Source organism: Oncorhynchus gorbuscha, linkage group LG01, assembly GCF_021184085.1.
Source record: "Oncorhynchus gorbuscha isolate QuinsamMale2020 ecotype Even-year linkage group LG01, OgorEven_v1.0, whole genome shotgun sequence".
Taxonomy (NCBI): Eukaryota; Metazoa; Chordata; class Actinopteri; order Salmoniformes; family Salmonidae; genus Oncorhynchus; species Oncorhynchus gorbuscha.
The window spans coordinates 107,982,314-108,002,630 of NC_060173.1; the positions used below are offsets into that span (position 1 = coordinate 107,982,314).

General features: G+C 45.2%; 1 protein-coding gene across 1 annotated transcript in view; it reads right to left on the reverse strand.

Annotated features, from left to right (window-relative positions):
* The window catches only part of LOC123990645 (kinesin heavy chain-like), a 26,864-nt gene extending 9,037 nt beyond the window's left edge, over positions 1-17,827 (reverse strand). The window contains exons 1-4 of the mRNA XM_046291392.1: positions 17,815-17,827; positions 17,252-17,392; positions 10,877-11,055; positions 10,307-10,375 (exon numbers count right to left, since the gene is read on the reverse strand). Coding sequence (XP_046147348.1) covers positions 10,307-10,375; positions 10,877-11,055; positions 17,252-17,392; positions 17,815-17,827 — 402 coding nt within the window. The remainder of the gene's footprint in view (positions 1-10,306; positions 10,376-10,876; positions 11,056-17,251; positions 17,393-17,814) is intronic.
* Positions 17,828-20,317: the final 2,490 nt, after the last annotated feature.

Consider the following 20,317-nt stretch of genomic DNA (forward strand, 5'->3'; position numbering starts at 1 on the left):
AAAATCTATATTTATTAAATAAGTAACTAAGTGTAATATACAATGGTGTGTGTAATCAGTAATCAGTAGTGTAAGTGAGTGTTTTGCATGCATGAATGTGATAATGCAGGGTGATGAAAGGTGCCAAAGCAAACAAACAAACAGCCACCAAGAACCACAACACAATCTACAACGGGTGTCTGCATGGAGAGAGTCTCCTCCATGAATGTTGAAGAGGTCTATTTATCCTGGGAGACACCTGGCCCAGGTGTTTCCCATGTAGCTGACGACCCTCTCAACTCCGCCCACCGGCATCCTAATAAGAAAACAAGAACAAAGACAGAATACGGCAGACAGAGTGGGAGGGTCGTCACATTCCCCCCCATAAAACCGGGGACCAACAAGGACCCCGGAACAACATACCAGCCTCCCGCGTCCCAAATTGACACAGGCCTCTGCGTCCCAAATTGACACAGGCCTCTGCGTCCCAAATTGACACAGGCCTCTGGCGTCCCAAATTGACACAGGCCTCTGCGTCCCCAAATTGACACAGGCCTCTGCGTCCCAAATTGACACAGGCCTCTGCGCCCCAAATTGACACAGGCCTCTGCGCCCAAATTGACACAGGCCTCTGCGCCCCAAATTGACACAGGCCTCTGCGCCCCAAATTGACACAGGCCTCTGCGCCCCAAATTGACACAGGCCTCTGCGCCCCAAATTGATGAGGGTTTACGTGTTCACACTTACAATTTGCCCCAGCCAACCTCCTCCCCAGACCTCAGCAACCTTCGCACAGGAAGCAACATTTAAGAGGAAAGAAAACAAGACCAGGAGGGAGCAGACAGGACAGAGAGAACATGACAATACGAAACAATGGTTAGTCACGTAAACATTAGGAACAGGGCGCACGAGAGAGCGCATCAGCAATCACGTTTTCAGTCCCCCGGATGTGCCTCACATCGAGATGGAATGATTGTAAAAATAAACACCATCGCATTATCCTCTGGTTTGGACACATCATGGACCTCAAAAAAGTGAGGGGTTATGGTCGGTGTAGACCACAATAGGTACTACCCCCGACCCGACATACACTTCGAAGTGTTGTAGCGCCCAAATGAGTGCTAGCGCTTCCTTTTCAATAACCGAATAGTTCAACTGATAATCGTTAAACTTTTTAGAAAAGAAACTAACAGGCTTCTCAATCCCAGACACATCTGCTTGCAGCAAAACTGCACCTGCCCCCACATGACTAGCATCCACCTGCAAGGTAAATGACAAATCCATGCGAGGAGCAGCCAGCACTGGAGTTGAGGTAAGCAACTCTTTGAATCTTCAAAAGCGTGTTGACAACGAGTAGACCAAACGTAAACAGCCTTAGCTTTCAGCATATCTGTCAAGGGAGCGACACAGTAGAGAAGTTATTACAAAAACTACGGTAATAACCAATCATGCCCAAGAAACGCATCAGTTCCTTTTTAGTAGTTGGTGGTGGAAAAGCATCAATAGCCACCACTTTAGCCCGAACAGGACGCACTTCACCCTGCCCAACCACTTTTCCAAGGTATGTAACGGTCGCCTGAGCAAACTCACATTTTGCCAGATTGATTGTGAGGCGACCTGCAGCCAGACGTTCAAACAAGGCTTGAATACGGGACAGATGTTCTTCCCAAGTATCTGCATAGATCACTACATCGTCCAAATAAACAGCGCACCCGGTCAGACCGGCGACAACCCTGTTCATAAGTCGCTGAAAAGTGGCAGGTGCATTGCGCAGACCGAAACTCATAACTGAATACGAGTACAGACCAAAGGGTGTAATAAAGGCAGAGATTTCACGTGCCCTACTCGTCAGTGGCACCTGCCAATAGCCTTTTAACAGGTCAAATTTGCTCACAAACTTAGCTGCACCGACTTGATCAACACAGTCCTCCATCCGAGGAAGAGGAAATGAATCTGGCTTTGTGACACTGTTTACCTTACGGTAGTCCGTACAAAAACGGTTTGTTCCATCGGGTTTACTGACCAAGATACAGGAGAAGCCCAACTGGAGAAAGAAGGCTCTGCTATCTTACTCTCCAGCATGTACTTGACCTCAGCATCCAGACAACGTAGTTTCTCTGAAGAAACTCTATAGAACCGCTGACGAATGGGGTCAGCACCTCCAATGTCAATATCATGTTCTATTAAGTTTGTACGTGTAGGTGTATCAGAAAATAAACCTGGAAATCTCTGAATCAGACCAACCATCTCTTTCCGCTCATCAACAGGTAGGTGAGTGAGAAGACTGTCTAAAATATCCAGTGTTTCTGAATTTTTCAATCTACCCTGCAATATACAATCGTCAGGACCAGGAACATCTTCCTCCTCATGCACAGATCTAGCACGACAAGAACCCAAGGAAACAACGGTATCAGCCAAAAGAACAGGTTTACCGTCCTCTGTAGAATCCCACTGTTCAGTCTCAGAGGAACGTGCATAATAGGGTTTTAACAGATTTACATGGCACAGCTGGTGTGCTTTCCTCCGTTCTGGAGTGGCAACTAGATAATTTTGCTCAGCGTACTGGCGCACCACTGTATATGGACCTTGAAACTTGGCTTGAAAAGGAGAACCAACAATTGGCAGCAGAGCAAGAACCTGGTCACCTGGACTAAAGTGACGAGGCTCAGTTCGGCGATCAAATATGCCCTTCATCCTATCCTGTGAAGATGATAACTTCTCTTTAGCCATTTCACCAGCGGCATACAGCCGTCGCCGGAAATCACACACATACGAACACAGGGACTGAGGAGGCTCGGGAGACTTCCAGTCATCCTGGAGAACAGATAAAAGTCCACGCACCCTATGTCCAAACACAAGGTCATTTGGACTGAAACCTGTGCTCTCCTGTGAAACTTCCTAGCGGCTAACAGTAACCAAGGCAACCCCTCCTCCCAATCCTTATCCATCTCAGTACAATAAGCTCTCAACAAAGACTTAAGTGTTTGATGGAAACGTTCCAGTGCTCCTTGACTTTGCGCGTGATAGGCGCTAGACACATTGTGTTTAATATGAAGCTGTTGAAGAACCTGACCAAACAGATTAGAGGTAAAATTAGATCCTTGATCACTCTGAATGACCTTAGGGATTCCAAACAATGAGAGAAACTGAGTCAAAGCTTTTAACACCGATTTAGTCGTGATAGATCGGAGAGGATAGGCAGCAGGAAACCTAGTGGTCTGACACATCACAGTGAACAGGTAACTGCTACCCTTTTAGAATGAGGCAGAGGACCCACACAGTCAATAATTAGATACTCAAAAGGTTGGCTGAGTACAGGAATAGGAAACAATGGTACTGGTTTAATAGCTTGATTAGGCTTACCAGTTAATTGACAGGTGTGACAAGTTTTGATAAAATCAGAAACATCCCTCTTTAATCTAGGCCAAAAGAAATGTCTTAATATGCGATTGTAGGTTTTCCTCACCCCCATATGTCCAGCAACGTCACTGTGAGAAGTTTCCAACACCAACTCACGAAGCTTAACTGGTACAACAACCTGACTAATTGCCTCCCCAGAAAAACACTATCATGAGACACCCACTTTCTCATCAGGACATCCTCTTGGAGAAAATAGCCATGGGCGACATCTCCCAACTGTTCTATAGGCACAATTTGATCACGCAACTCTTCCAACGTGGGGTCATCCCGTTGAGCATTGATTAGATCTGAGCGGGTTACAGATAACGGGATAACAGGGAAAACAGTGACATACTTTGTATTATTATCATTAGTCGGCGCAGTGACTAGTTCGCCACGGCTCATAGAACGTGTCACTGCACACGCAGAGAACACCTCTGGGAAACTCTGTACACTCTCATCAGGAATCCCAACAAATGACGGCTTAGTGGAAACCACTAGAGATGGAAACACAACTGGCCATACCCGCTCACCTGCTAAGTTATTCCCAAGGATAACGTCGATACCCTCAATAGGCAATGAAGGACGCACCCCCACAACAACTTCACCCTTCACCAGCCCACAATCCAACATCAGTTTATGCAATGGAACTGACAGAGTGTTCAAACCTATTCCCCTAATTAGAACACTATTCCCCGAATCAGTCTCAGCAGAAAAGGGTAACACAGACTCCAACACAAATGATTCAGAGGCACCTGTGTCTCTCAGGATCTTCACTGGCACTAGGTCTTTACTTCCTAACATAGACACAAAACCTTCTGTAATGAAAGGTAAATAGTCTGGATCAATATGGACTTTCACATTCTCCTGGGCCTGAGGAAATGAGTCAAGAATGAACTGATGTGGAACAGGTGCAGCTAACGCAGCAGGCTTAGATTTAGCGTAAGCACCCTTGACCTGAGAAGTGGACATTCGTTTTTCCAATGACCTGAACCTCGACAGTAGTGACACTCCTGCCCAAAGTCAGCCTTACCATGGGAGTCAGGTTCAACCCTAGTTGAATAGAACTCTGCCCGAGAATCAAAGTATCTCGGTGAGCGAAGCCCAAATCTATCCGAACACCCCCACTCTTTCCGAATACGGGGTTTTGCAAAGACACTTTTGTGAGTCAACACATACTCGTCCGCCAAAACCGCAGCTTCAGCAACATTCTTTACTTTCTGTTCATTAATATAAGTGGCAATACGATCAGGAATTGTGTCCTTAAATTGCTCTAACATAATCAGATCACACAGCCCTTGGAAAGTCACAACTGCAGAGGCAGAACACCAGCGATTAAACTGTAAAGATAACTGTCGCGCAAACTCAACATGAGTCTGGTTATCGTCCCTTTTTAAAGTTCTAAATCGTTGGCGGTAAGCCTCAGGGACCAATTCATAAATCTGTAACACAGCTGTTTTAACTTTATCATAACTGGCACTGTCGTGTACACTAAGAGCTGAATATGCTTCCTGCGCTTTACCAGTCAGCACACACTGCAACATTAAAGTGCGGTCAGAATCAGGCCAACTCCTAGCGTCAGCAACCCGCTCAAACAACGAAAAGAATGTCTCGGGGTCCCTTTCATTAAACCGAGGCAATAACCGCAAGTTCCCAACAATATCAAATGTCTCTGGGGCACGACCAAAAGCGGAACTACCCCTAGGTAAATCTGGGTCACCTTCCCAAAACAAACTCTCCCCTGAGATCTTTCCTTCCCTAACCAACTCTATACGTTCTTGTTGCAACTTGATTTTAGCACGCTCCATATCTTGTTTAAATGCCAATTCCTTTTCATATTTCACACGATCATGCTCTAGCTTCTCACGATCATGCTCTAGCTTCTCACGATCATGCTCTAGCTGTAACAAAAGCAGTTCTTTCTGCTGTTCAAAAAGAAGGCTACTAGGACTAACCGATGGAATGGCCATTGTAACGTTATGGGGAGACAACAAATCCTCAGCAGAGGCTGGCCCGGTGGTAACTTCAAGAATACCACTCTCCATCAGATTGGCTTTCAATATCAACCTAATAGAATTCTTTAGACGTTTATCACTAATCTCAACCTTGTAGTGTTCCGCGACCTTCAACAGCTGTTCTTTAGTACCTAAATCTAACAATTCCTCTGATGGAGAGCGAATGAACTTATCTACATAAGACGCCATAATCACACAAAAACAATTCTCGCTCTTCCCTTCTGCTGAGCACACCAGAACACAACCCGAGAATTGACAATCACCCTGAGCACCACAGAAGAGAGATGAGATATGGAGCTTCCCCAAAACCTACAATAACTCAACCCTAGTCTTCGTGCAGATTTGCGGTGGGAATTTACGCACTGTAGCCCGCTGGCAAGGAAATAGAACTCCCCAGCATGCTGGCAAATTCCACCAAGCCACGGATGTGCCCCCGAGACAACTGCTCAGTCCACAGACACCACACAAAAATAACAAACATTAACCATGCCCAACATATTCCAAAAAATGAAACACGTCGCTAAACCTATCAGGGGAAAAAGGCTATAGCTCCGGGTAGCAAGTTCCACTACCCTACCCAAATCTCCCACCGAGGTACACAGCAGATTACTCACTTCAGACTGACGTCCCAACAGAAAGTAGAACAAGAGTTCAGGCTAGGCAGGGCCTGGAAACTAACCATTATACTCTCTCCAACGCAGCACACAAACCAAACAACAAAGGCAACCAATACTGGGCCGATCACACTCAAACACCATATTCAAACTAAACACGTACCTCCACGGTCTCCCAAACCAATAGTTCAAATATCCCGGATGAGCCCCCACTTGTCACGAACCGGCTCAAAGCCCGTAACAAAGGGAGACAACGTGGAGATAAGGAGTAGCAAAATCTATATTTATTAAATAAGTAACTAAGTGTAATATACAATGGTGTGTGTAATCAGTAATCAGTAGTGTAAGTGAGTGTTTTGCATGCATGAATGTGATAATGCAGGGTGATGAAAGGTGCCAAAGCAAACAAACAAACAGCCACCAAGAACCACAACACAATCTACAACGGGTGTCTGCATGGAGAGAGTCTCCTCCATGAATGTTGAAGAGGTCTATTTATCCTGGGAGACACCTGGCCCAGGTGTTTCCCATGTAGCTGACGACCCTCTCAACTCCGCCCACCGGCATCCTAATAAGAAAACAAGAACAAAGACAGAATACGGCAGACAGAGTGGGAGGGTCGTCACAAATGAAACTACTGAAAATATCACGTTTTCATAAGTATTCAGACCCTTTACTTAGTACTTTGTTGAAGAACCTTTGGCAGCGTTTACAGCCTAGACTCTTCTTGGGTATGACACTACAAGCTTGGCACACCTGTATTTGGGGAGTTTCTCCCATTCTTCTCTGCAGATCCTCTCAAGCTCAGTCAGGTTGGATGGGGAGTGTCGCTGCACAGCTATTTTCAGGTCTCTCCAGAGATGTTCGATCGGGTTCAAGTCCGGGCTCTGGCTAGGCCTCTCCAGGACATTCAGAGACTTGTCCCGAAGCCACTCCTGCATTGTTTTGGCTGTATGCTTAGGGTTGTTGTCCTGTTGGAAGGTGAACCTTCGCCCCAGTCTGAGGTCCTGTGTGCTCTGCAGCAGGTTTTCATCTCTCTGTACTTTGCTCCGTTCACCTTTCCCTCGATCCTGACTAGCCTCCCAGTCCCTGCCGCTGAAAAACATCCCCACAGCATGATGCTGCCACCACCATGCTTCACCATAGAGATGGTCCCAGGTTTCCTCCAGATGTGACGCTTGGCATTCAGGCCTAGGAGTTCAATCTTGGTTTCATCAGAGCAGAGAATCTTGTTTCTCATGGTCTGAGAGTCCTTTAGGTGCCTTTTGGCAAACTTCAAGAGGGCTGTCATGTGCCTTTTACTGAGGAGTGGCTTCCGTCTGGCCACTCTACCATAAAGGCCTAATTGGTGGAGTGCTGCAGAGATGGTTGTTCTTCTGGAAGTTTCTCCCATCTCCACAGATGAACTCTGGAACTCTGCCAGAGTGACCATCGGGTTCTTGGTCATCTCCCCCGATTGCTCAGGTTGGCCAGCTCTAGGAAGAGTCTTGGTGGTTTGAAACTTCTTCCATTTAAGAATGATGGAGGCCACGGTATTCTTGGGGACCTTCAATGCTGCAGACATTTTTTGGTACCCTTCTCCAGATCTGTGCCTCAACACAATCCTGTCTCAGAGCTCTACAGACAATTCCTTCTACCTCATGGCTTGGTTTTGCTCTGACCTGCACTGTCAACTGTGGGACAGCTGTGTGCCTTTCCAAATAATTTCCAATCAATTGAATTTACCACAGGTGGACTCCAAACAAGTTGTAGAAACATCTCAAGGATGATCAATGGAAACAGGATGCACCTGAGCTCAATTTCGAGGGTCTGAATACTGATGTTTTAATTTTTTTTTTTTTTTGCAAACATTTCTGAAAACCTGTTTTCGACTTTGTCATTATGGTGTATTGTGTGTAGATTGATGGGGATTTTTTTACAATAAGGCTGTAAAGTAACAAAATGTGGAAAAAATTCAAGGGGTCTCAATACTTTCCGAATGCACTGTATGCCTTTGCTCAATGCCCTAATTAAATGTAATGAAAACCTTGAATCTCATCAAGTTATACCATGTAGATGAAGGAGATGTGTTGTATAGGGTTGGATAAGCGCACCTCATCTAGATGAAGGAGATGTGTTCTATAGGTTTGGATAAGCTCACCTCATCTAGATGAAGGAGATGTGTTGTATAGGGTTGGATAAGCTCACCTCATCTAGATGAAGGAGATGTGTTGTATAGGGTTGGATAAGCTCACCTCATCTAGATGAAGGAGATGTGTTGTGTAGGGTTGGATAAGCTCACCTCATCTAGATGAAGGAGATGTGTTGTATAGGGTTGGATAAACTCACCTCATCTAGATGAAGGAGATGTGTTGTATAGGGTTGGATAAACTCACCTTATCTAGATGAAGGAGATGTGTTGTATAGGGTTGGATAAGCTCACCTCATCTAGATGAAGGAGATGTGTTGTATAGGGTTGGATAAGCTCACCTCATCTAGATGAAGGAGATGTGTTGTATAGGGTTGGATAAGCTCACCTCATCTAGATGAAGGAGATGTGTTGTATAGGGTTGGATAAGCTCACCTCATCTAGATGAAGGAGATGTGTTGTATAGGGTTGGATAAGCTCACCTCATCGAGATGAAGGAGATGTGTTGTATAGGGTTGGATAAGCTCACCTTATCTAGATGAAGGAGATGTGTTGTATAGGGTTGGATAAGCTCACCTTATCTAGATGAAGGAGATGTGTTGTATAGGGTTGGATAAACTCACCTTATCTAGATGAAGGAGATGTGTTGTATAGGGTTGGATAAACTCACCTCATCTAGATGAAGGAGATGTGTTGTATAGGGTTGATAAACTCACCTTATCTAGATGAAGGAGATGTGTTGTATAGGGTTGGATAAGCTCACCTCATCTAGATGAAGGAGATGTGTTGTGTAGGGTTGGATAAGCTCACCTCATCTAGATGAAGGAGATGTGTTGTATAGGGTTGGATAAGCGCACCTCATCTAGATGAAGGAGATGTGTTGTGTAGGGTTGGATAAGCTCACCTCATCTAGATGAAGGAGATGTGTTGTATAGGGTTGGATAAGCTCACCTCATCTAGATGAAGGAGATGTGTTGTATAGGGTTGATAAGCTCACCTCATCTAGATGAAGGAGATGTGTTGTATAGGGTTGGATAAGCTCACCTCATCTAGATGAAGGAGATGTGTTGTATAGGGTTGGATAAGCTCACCTCATCTAGATGAAGGAGATGTGTTGTATAGGGTTGGATAAGCTCACCTCATCTAGATGAAGGAGATGTGTTGTATAGGGTTGGATAAGCTCACCTCATCTAGATGAAGGAGATGTGTTGTATAGGGTTGATAAGCTCACCTCATCTAGATGAAGGAGATGTGTTGTATAGGGTTGGATAAGCTCACCTCATCTAGATGAAGGAGATGTGTTGTATAGGGTTGGATAAGCTCACCTCATCTAGATGAAGGAGATGTGTTGTATAGGGTTGGATAAGCTCACCTCATCTAGATGAAGGAGATGTGTTGTATAGGGTTGGATAAGCTCACCTCATCTAGATGAAGGAGATGTGTTGTATAGGGTTGGATAAGCTCACCTCATCTAGATGAAGGAGATGTGTTGTGTAGGGTTGGATAAGCTCACCTCATCTAGATGAAGGAGATGTGTTGTATAGGGTTGGATAAGCTCACCTCATCTAGATGAAGGAGATGTGTTGTATAGGGTTGGATAAGCTCACCTCATCTAGATGAAGGAGATGTGTTGTATAGGGTTGGATAAGCTCACCTCATCTAGATGAAGGAGATGTGTTGTATAGGGTTGGATAAGCTCACCTCATCTAGATGAAGGAGATGTGTTGTATAGGGTTGGATAAGCTCACCTCATCTAGATGAAGGAGATGTATTGTATAGGGTTGGATAAGCTCACCTCATCTAGATGAAGGAGTTGTGTTGTATAGGGTTGGATAAGCTCACCTCATCTAGATGAAGGAGATGTGTTGTATAGGGTTGGATAAGCTCACCTCATCTAGATGAAGGAGATGTGTTGTGTAGGGTTGGATAAGCTCACCTCATCTAGATGAAGGAGATGTGTTGTATAGGGTTGGATAAGCTCACCTCATCTAGATGAAGGAGATGTGTTGTATAGGGTTGGATAAGCTCACCTCATCTAGAGGAAGGAGATGTGTTGTATAGGGTTGGATAAGCTCACCTCATCTAGATGAAGGAGATGTGTTGTATAGGGTTGGATAAGCTCACCTCATCTAGATGAAGGAGATGTGTTCTATAGGTTTGGATAAGCTCACCTCATCTTGATCGATCATCTGCTCCTTGAACTTCTCTGCCCAGTGGCTGTGTTGGTTGATCTCATCATCCTGAGAGAGGAGCGAAGAAGAAAAATATGTTTCAATACAAAAATGTTGCATTCATGTTTGGATTTACCAAGATTCTGTAATCCACTTTTTGGAGGGGCAGCTAGCTAATGCAGGGCTGTGGCTGTTACTGTGAGAGGGATTTGTGTTTAAACCAATATGTTCATTTTCCCAACAGTTAATTGGTTAGACCATTATGACCTAGGGCAACAAAAAAAACTAATAATCCCTCATTAAGTTAATGGTTGGGTGATTAAAACAGATTTAATATAATTCCACAGAATTATGCATGTATGCTATTGTGTAGTATTTGCATATGATTAAATACATTAACTGTGGTTAATTATATCTATAAAACATCAGACACAGCCCCTTTCCAGTCATCTATGACCATGAACCTTCATCCCCCAGGGAATCGTCCTGCTATATGTGCTCTTGGAATGATCGGAAACTGGGAACATTCAGAAAGGGAGGCTCCATCCGTTCCTACCTAGCCCCACCCACCTTGTCATCTAGCTGCTGGTATATGTCGGTGATGAGCCCCTCATATCGGGTCTTCTCCTCGTCCAATAGCGGGACACAGGGCGGGGCTATGGTGTTGCTCATGGGTGTGGCCGTGGCGTCACCACTACGGTCTTTCTTCTCCTTACTGCTCAGCTGCTCCTCCACTGGAACAGCCTCACCTGGGAGAGGGAGGGTTGAGACGGAGGGAGGGGGAGAAGGAGGGAGGGAGGGTTGAGACGGAGGGAGGGGGAGGGAGGGTTGAGATGGAGGGAGGGGGAGAAGGAGGGAGGGAGGGTTGAGACGGAGGGAGAGAGGGTTGAGATGGAGGGAGGGGGAGAAGGAGGGAGGGTTGAGACGGAGGGAGGGAGGGTTGAGACGGAGGGAGGGGGAGAAGGAAGGAGGGAGGGTTGAGACAGAGGGAGAGAAGGAGGGAGGGTTGAGATGGAGGGAGGGGGAGAAGGAGGGAGGGTTGAGACGGAGGGAGAGAGGGTTGAGATGGAGGGGGTGGGATGGAGGGGAGAAGGAGGGAGGGATGGAGGGGGAGAAGGAGGGAGGGTTGAAACGGAGGGAGGGGGAGTTGAGACGGAGGGAGGGGGAGAAGGAGGGAGGGAGGGTTGAGACGGAGGGAGAGAGGGTTGAGATGGAGGGAGGGGAGGGATGGAGGGGGAGAAGGAGGGAGGGTTGAGACAGAGGGAGGGGGAGAAGGAGGAGGGAGAAGGGGGAGGGTTGAGATGGAGGGAGGGGGAGGGATGGAGGGGGAGAAGGAGGGAGGGTTGAGACAGAGGGAGGGGGAGGAGGGAGGCGGAGGGATGGAGGTGGAGGGAGGGATGGAGGGGAGAAGGAGGGAGGCGGAGGGATGGAGGGGGGAAGGAGGGAGGGATGGGGGGGAGGGAGGAGGGTTGAGACGGAGGGAGAGAGGGTTGAGATGGAGGGAGGGGGAGAAGGAGGGAGGGGCAGGGATGGAGGGTTGAGACAAAGGGAGGGGGAGGGATGGAGGGGGAGAAGGAGGGACGGATGGAGGGGGAGAAGGAGGGAGGGGGTTGAGACGGAGGAAGGGAGGGTTGGAGCGGGGTAGGAGAGACGGGGAGGAGAAATGGAATGACAGAGGCAGGAGGGAGACAGGAGGGAGGAAGAGGGAGAGAAGGGGGAGGGAGGAGAGAGGGACAGAGGGGGCAGCAGTGGTTAGAGTGATGGACCTCAACCAAACCTGTAAATTGTGCTTTATGGAGAGGGACAGTACTGACAGATTTTAGCTCACTAAATGTGCCTACACATCCTTAAAAGAAAATGCACTAAATAAACTGTACAGAAACCTAGTTCAGAGGAGAATAATATCTGCCATCTGTGTCTACGATCCTTCCATTCCGTCTTTTATGATTTTTTAGTTGTATTGAAAAGCACTATACAAATAAAGTTATTATTATTATAAATACAACACATCCTAGCACAAACCACTAACATTTCTACAGGATCCAGGGATATATTGGGACTTGATTAAAGTGACAGGTGATGAGGCAACTTCTTAGGGATTGGTGTCCCGTCAACAGGACAGTTGTAAATCACGCAGCGCGTTGTCAAGATCACAGATTTGAGAGAAACAACAAACGTCGGTACATATAAGTGTCTTATATCGGCTGAAAGCTTAAATTCTTGTTAATATAACTTCACTGTCCAATTTACAGTAGCTATTACTGTGAAAAAAATGACATGTTATTGTTTGAGGAGAGCTCCTAAAAACAAAACACTTTTTTAAACGCGATAGGTTTGATAAATTCACCTCTGAAGGTGAAATGTGTACTTACATTCTGAAATATTGCACTGATTTATCATCCAAAGGATCCCAGAGATAACATGAAGTGTCATTTTGTTAGATAAAATCATTTTTCATATCCTAAAAAGGTCCATATAGCATGCACAATCTATTTTGTATTTCCACTCGTTCAATTTGCAAAGTAAGGAATCTGTAAAAATCACACCCTAAATGTTGTTTGAACGAGTCAAATCACGTCTCTATTCCTCAGAGATCCTAGAAGGTAACAAGACTTCACTATTTCATTAGGGGTGTAGTATATCCTATAGGACACCATATTTAGTCAGAGAGCGAAGCGTTCATGGCACGTAGATGACGCAGATGGCCATCACTTGAAGGACTGTATTTTTGTCAAATAAGCACCAATCGGGGTCAAACAAAGCTAGCTAGATAGTCGAAACCCCGCCCCAGTCACAAAATGTAGGTGCGAACCTTTTGCGACAGCATGCCTTTTCCTTTTGGACACAACGTATAAGAATATTCAGAGTTATGAAGTTATGAAAACTGGTTGTTTTGCAAATGTTGAATTTATAATCTGGCTACTAATACTTGGAAAGCTAAATCCAAGTATACAGATTTGACGATATTCTTGCAGAAAAAAAGGGAATATGAATGCGAATGTCCCCTTCACGATTTGCCCAAATGTACCTGGGGACTTAGTATTCTTGTTCACACATTTTCAAGTTATCCATCTGAAACTTTGCACATACATTGCTGCCATCTCGTGGACACTATCGGAATTACAACCAGAGTGATGGGTATAACTATGACCTTTCTCTTGCATTTCAAAGATGGTGGTAGAAAAAGACTGGTTGGTTTTTTCTTTGTATTTTCTTCAACCAGATCTAATGTGTTATATTCTCCTACATTCACATTTCCACAAACTTCAAAGTGTTTGCTTTCAAATAGTACCAAGAATATGTGTAGCGTTGCTTTAGGTCCTGAGCTACAGGCAGTTAGATATGGGTATGTCATTTTAGGCAAAAATGGAAAAAAAGAGACAGTGGGGAGGACAGAGAGAGTGGGGAGGAAGAGTTACGAGAGGACAGAGAGAGTGGGGAGGAAGAGTTACGAGAGGACAGAGAGAGTGGGGAGGAAGAGTTACGAGAGGACAGACAGAGTGGGGAGGAAGTGTTACGAGAGGACAGAGAGAGTGGGGAGGAAGGGTTACGAGAGGACAGAGAGAGTGGGGAGGAAGAGTTACGAGAGGACAGAGAGAGTGGGGAGGAAGAGTTACGAGAGGACAGAGAGAGTGGGGAGGAAGAGTTACGAGAGGACAGAGAGAGTGGGGAGGAAGAGTTACGAGAGGACAGAGAGAGTGGGGAGGAAAAGTTACGAGAGGACAGAGAGAGTGGGGAGGAAGAGTTACGAGAGGACAGAGAGAGTGGGGAGGAAGAGTTACGAGAGGACAGAGAGAGTGGGGAGGAAGAGTTACGAGAGGACAGAGAGAGTGGGGAGGAATAGTTACGAGAGGACAGAGAGAGTGGGGAGGAAGAGTTACGAGAGGACAGAGAGAGTGGGAAGGAGGGGGAGGAAGAGTTACGTGAAGACAGAGAGAGTGGGGATGAGTGTCTGTAGCGGTGTCTGTGTCTGTAGCTGTTGCTGTGTCAGTGTCTGTAGATGTGTCTATGTATGTAACTATCTGTGTATGTAGCTGTGTCTGTAGCTTTGTCTGTAACTGTGTCTGTGTATGCAGCTGTGTCTGCAACTGTAGCTGTGTATGTAGCTGTGTCAGTGTCTGTAGCTGCGTGTGTAGTGGTGTCTCTGTATGTAGCTGTGTTTGTAGCTGTGTATGTAGCTGTGTCTGTGTTTGTAGTTGTGTCTGTGGCTTTGTCTGTAGCTATAGCGGTGTCTGTAGATGTGACTGTAGCCGTGTCTGTGTCTGTAGCTGCGGTGGTTTCTGTAGCGGTGTCTGTAGCTGTGCCCTTGTCTGTGGCTGTCTATGTAGCTGTGTCTGTCTTTGTAGCTGTGTCTGTCATTGGGCCGATGTCTGTAGCTGTGTCTGTAGCTGTGCCGTTGTCTGTGGCTGTGTCAGTGTATGTGGCTGTGTCTGTGTATGTAGCTGTGTCTGTGTATGTAGCTGTGTCTGTCGTTGGGTCAATGTCTGTAGCTGTGCCGGTGTCTATATATGCTGTGTCTGTAGGTGTGTCTGTGTCTGTAGCTGTGCCGGTGTCTATATATGCTGTGTCTGTAGGTGTGTCTAATCTACAATGCAGTGTCTGAATGTGTTATCTTAGCTGAGCTCACCCAGAGAGAGAGAGCGAAAATACACTTTCAGTCAGAAAAGATGGGTAACTGTGGCAACCGTCCATCCATCTGCACCATCAGCTAATGCAGTGTGGTCTGGTGGATGACACAGCTAGAATGTTATGTGGCATTCCATCTCTCTCCACACTCCCTCCCTTTTGGTTCCAGGTCGAACCCTTTTGAGTTAAATGAAGAACCAAAAAGGGTTATCCTATGGGAACAAACCAAATAACCCTTTTGAGTTAAATGTAGAACCAAAAATGGTTATCATATGGGGACAACCAAATAACCCTTTTGAGTTAAATGTAGAACCAAAAGGGTTATCATATGGGGACAACCAAATAACCCTTTTGAGTTAAATGTAGAACCAAAAAGGGTTATCCTATGGGGACAGCCAAATAACCCTTTTGGAACAGTTTTTTTTGTAAGAGTGTAGCCTCCACAATGGAGAACTCTGACCATAATGGTCTTCCCATGTGGAAGGGGTAAATAGTGTCCCCCGTTCGGGAGAATCAACAATCTGTTTTCATTATTATACATTATTTTGCAATGCAAATTGGAGATACACTGTATATATAAAAGTATGTGGACATCCTTTCAAATGAGTGGATTCGGATGTTGCTGATAGGTGTATAAAATCGAGCACACAGCCATGCAATCTCCATAGACAAACATTGTCAGTAGAATGGCCTTACTGAATTATTTTTCTTTGAAGAGCTCAGTGACTTTCAACGTGGCACTGTCATCTTTCCAACAAATCATTTTTTCACATTTCTGCCCTGCTAGAGCTGCCCTGGTGAACTGTAAGTTCTGTTATTGTGAAGTGGAAACGTCTAGGAGCTGTGGGAATGCATTTCTGGAGGGATGAATCACGCTTCACCATCTGGCAGTCTGACGAACGAATCTGGGCTTGGCGGAAGCCAGGAGAACGCTACCTGACCCAATGCATAGTGGCAACTGTAAAGTTTGGTGGAGGAGGAATAATGGTCTGAGGCTGTTTTACATAGTTCGGGTAAGGCCCCTTAGTTCCAGTGAAGGGAAATATTAACCGTACAGCATACACGACATTCTAGATGATTCTGTGTTTCCAACTTTGTGGCAACAGTTTGGGGAAGGCCTTTCCTGTTTCAGCATGACAATGCCCCAGTCCGCAAAGCAAGGTCCATACAGAAATGGTTTGTCGGTGTGGAAGCACTTGACTGGCCTGCAGAAAGCCCTGACCTCGACCCCATCGAATACGTTTGGGAGGAATTGGAACACCGACGGCAAGCCAGGCCTAATCGCCCAACATCTGTGACCTCAATAATGCTCTTGTGACTAAATGGAAGCAAGTACCTGCAGCAATGTTCCAACATCAAGTGGAAGCCTTCCCAGAAGAGAGAAGGCTGTTATAGCAGCAAAGGGGGGACCAGCTCCAAATGAATGCCCATGATTTTGGAATGAGATATTCGACCAGCAGGTGACCACATACTTTTGGTGATGTAGTGTATATGTTTAATTTATATCAACCTCAATATCAAAAATACAAAAGTACTGTATCAAAAGGTGCAAGGAGGAGGGCCGTGATCATGGCTACAAACCCAGCATCCAGAAAGAATATCATCATGAACATAATGTTGTTGAAAACACAACAAGACTAAATATGTCAGTTTGTTTGACAGAAAACCTCTATCCAGGTCAGAACAGAACTCAGCCCAAACTGAGATGACAAATTGCCTGCTGCTTAAAATCCCAACATCAACCGACCTATTTATTCTAGCAAGGATTTAATTTGGAAATAACAAAGCTTGCGAAGGGGGAATAATCAGTGAGTAAATGAGAAAACTGGACACAGAATGCGTGAACGGATGAGTGGTTTGGGAAAACATCTCCAGTCCCCATCCTACCATATTAGTGAAGTCTATTATACACTTGTTCAGTGGCCAGGATGAACAAAACCCCTCTGGGCCATCCACATATCTTCTATATGACTTTCATTAAAACAATTTCATCAAATGAAAACAAAGTTTCATCAGTAACAATGTTGGTTTATCTAGACACATCCCCTTACAACACCATGACCTCTGACTGTCAGTGAAGAACTTAGCGTTCATAGGACAGAAGAAGGTGGGAGATGTGTGGAAACAGTTTCTGATGCTCCCAGAGAAGGTTGTGCAGTAGAGTAACTGGGTTCACAATATATTCAATTGGTTTGCGTAAATTATCATAATTTACTGTGTATGCCTTGCAGTCGAGATGTACTCATCAGAATTCTAGTCTCGTTAGACCATAATTGCTACAGCTCCTCCACTTTCGTTTGTGTGCTCTCTCTCTGTTACCTTTTCTACAGCTTTTGAGCTCGGTCTCCAGTTTCTGGATCATGTATTTCAGGCCTTTGGTCTTCTCCTTCTCGTACTTCTTCTTCCACTCCTCAGCTGTCAGCTCCTGGTTCACTGACACTGTGTTCTTAATGGTTTTAGCTTTGCAGAGAGAGAGAGAGAGAGAGAGAGAGAGAGAGAGAGAGAGAGAGAGAGAGAGAGATCACTTTGAGAGAGAGAGAGAGAGAGAGAGAGAGAGAGAGAGAGAGAGAGAGAGAGAGAGAGAGAGAGAGAGAGAGAGAGAGAGAGAGAGAGAGAGAGAGAGAGAGAGAGAGAGAGAGAGAGAGAGAGAGAGAGAGAGAGAGAGAGAGAGAGAGAGAGAGAGAGAGTTGGAATGGATGGACAGTCCATGGGTAAGGGAATTGCTTATAAAAGAGGAAAAGGTAGGATACCTCGTCAGTGGTACAACTGAACAAAACATCAATACAAAACTTAAAGATAAAATATACAAGGAAATCATTATTTGATTATGTAAAGCAGGGATCATCAACTAGATTCAGCCATGATATCCAATTGGTAGTTACAGTCTTGTCCCATCCCTGAAACTCCCCGACGGACTCAAGAGAGGCGAAGGTCGAAAGCCGTGCCTCCTCCGAAACATGACCCTGCCAAGCCGCACTGCTTGCTTAACCCGGAAGTAAGCCGCACCAATGTGTTAGAGGAAACACTGTCCAGCTGGGAACCAAAGTCAGTTTGCAGGCGCCGGGCAACAAGGAGTCGCTATAGCGCAATGGGACAAGGAAATCCTGGCCGGCTAAACCCTCCACTGACCTGGACGATGCTGGGCCAATTGTGCACTGCCTCATGGGTCTATCGGGCAAAGCCAGCGGTGACACAGCCTGGGATTAAACCCGGGTCAAGCACAGCGATGCAGCGCCTTAGACCGCTTCGCAACTCAAGAGGCCCCCAGAACATAATTACAAATCATTTGTAGACTGCAAATTGACCGCAAGAAGCGCAAACAGATATAACATTTGACTAAAACATAAGCATTTCAAACCTTGCTTACATTTGTATATGATCACGTGTCTCTATTATGCAATGGGAACACTTGGGAACAGATTACCAAAATTAAAATCACTTTGAGCTGATTTACTGGTATTTTTATAGTCTTTAATGTCCAACAATGAAAACCATTACATACAGTGCCTTGCAGAAGTATTCATCCCCTTGACATTTTGACTATGTTGTTGCATTACAACCTGTAATTTAAATCGATTGTTATTTGGATTTCATGCAATGGACACACAAAATAGTCCCAAATTGGTGAAGTGAAATGAAAAAAAATACTTGTAATTAAAACATTTTTTTTTAAACGATAAAGTGGTGAGTGTATATGTATTCACACCCGTTGCTATGAAGCCCCTAAATAAGATCTGGTGCAACCAACTACCTTCAGAAGTCACATAATTAGGTAAATAAAGTCCACCTGTGTGCAATCTAAGTGGCACATGATCTCAGTACATATACACCTGTTCTGAAAGGCCCCAGAGTCTGCAACACCACTAATCAAGGGGCACCAGGAAGGCCAAGGAGCTCGCCAAACAGTACAGATTGGGGTTGGGTTATAAAAAAATATCAGAATCTTTGAACATCCCACGGAGCACCATTAAATCCATTATTAAAAAATGGAAAGAATATGGCACCACAACAAACCTGCCAAGAGAGGGCCGCCCACCAAAACTCACAGATCAGGCAAGGAGGGCATTAATCAGAGAGGCAACAAAGAGACCAACGATAACCCTGAAGGAGCTGCAAAGCTCCACAGCAGATATTGGAGTATCTGTCCATAGGACCACTTTAAGCCGTACACTCCACAAAGCTGTGCTTTACGGAAGAGTGTCCAGAAGAAATTGGTGCTCGCCAAAAGGCATGTGGGAGACTCCCCAAACATATGGAAGAAGGTACTCTGGTCAGATGAGACTAAAATGGAGCATTTTGGCCATCAAGGAAAACGCTATGTATAGCGCAAACCCATCACCTCACATCACCCCGAGAACAACATCCCCACAGTGAAGCGTGGTGGTGGCAGTATCATGCTGTAGGGATGTTATTCATCAGCAGGGACTGGGAAACTAGTCAGAATTTAAGGAATGATGATGGTGCTAAATACAGGGAAATTCTTGAAGGAAACCTGTTTCAGTCTTCCAGAGATTTGAGACTGGGACGGAGGTTCACCTTCCAGCAGGACAATGACTCTAAGCATACTGCTAAAGCAAAACTTGAGTGGTTTAAGGGGAAACATTTAAATGTCTTGTAATGGCCTAGTCAAAGCCCAGACCTCAATCCAATTGAGAATCTGTGGAATGACTTAGATGGCTGTACACCAGCAGAACCCATTCAACTTCAAGGAGCTGGAGCAGTTTTGCCTTGAAGAACGGGCAAACATCCCAGTGGCTAGATGTGCCAAGCTTATAGTCACATACCCCAAGAGACGTGCAGCTGTAATTGCTGCAAAAGGTGTCTCCAGAAAGTATTGACTTCGGGGGGGGTGAATAGTTATGCATGCTAAAGTTATTTTTTTTGTCTTATTTCTTGTTTGCTTCACAATAAAAAAAATGTTTTTCATCTTCAAATTTGTAGGCAAATAAAATGATACAAACCCCCCAAAAATACATTTTAATTCCAGGTTTAAGGCAACAAAATATAAAAATGCCAAGGGTGTGAATACTTTCACAAGCCACTGTATATATAAACTCAGCATAAAATGAAATGTCCTCTCACTGTCAACTGCGTTTATTTTCAGCAAACTTAACATGTGTGAATATTTGTGTGAACATAACAAGATTCAACAACTGAGACATAAACTGAACACGTTCCACAGACATGTGACTAACAGAAATTGAATGTGTCCCTGTACTGGGGAGGGGGGGGTTCAAAATCAAAAGTAACCGTCAGTATCTGGTGTGGCCACCAGCTGCAATAAGTACTGCAGTGCATCTCCTCATGGACTGCACCAGATTTGCCAGTTCTCGCTGTGAGATGTTACCCCACTATTTCACCAAGGCACCTGCAAGTTCCCGGACA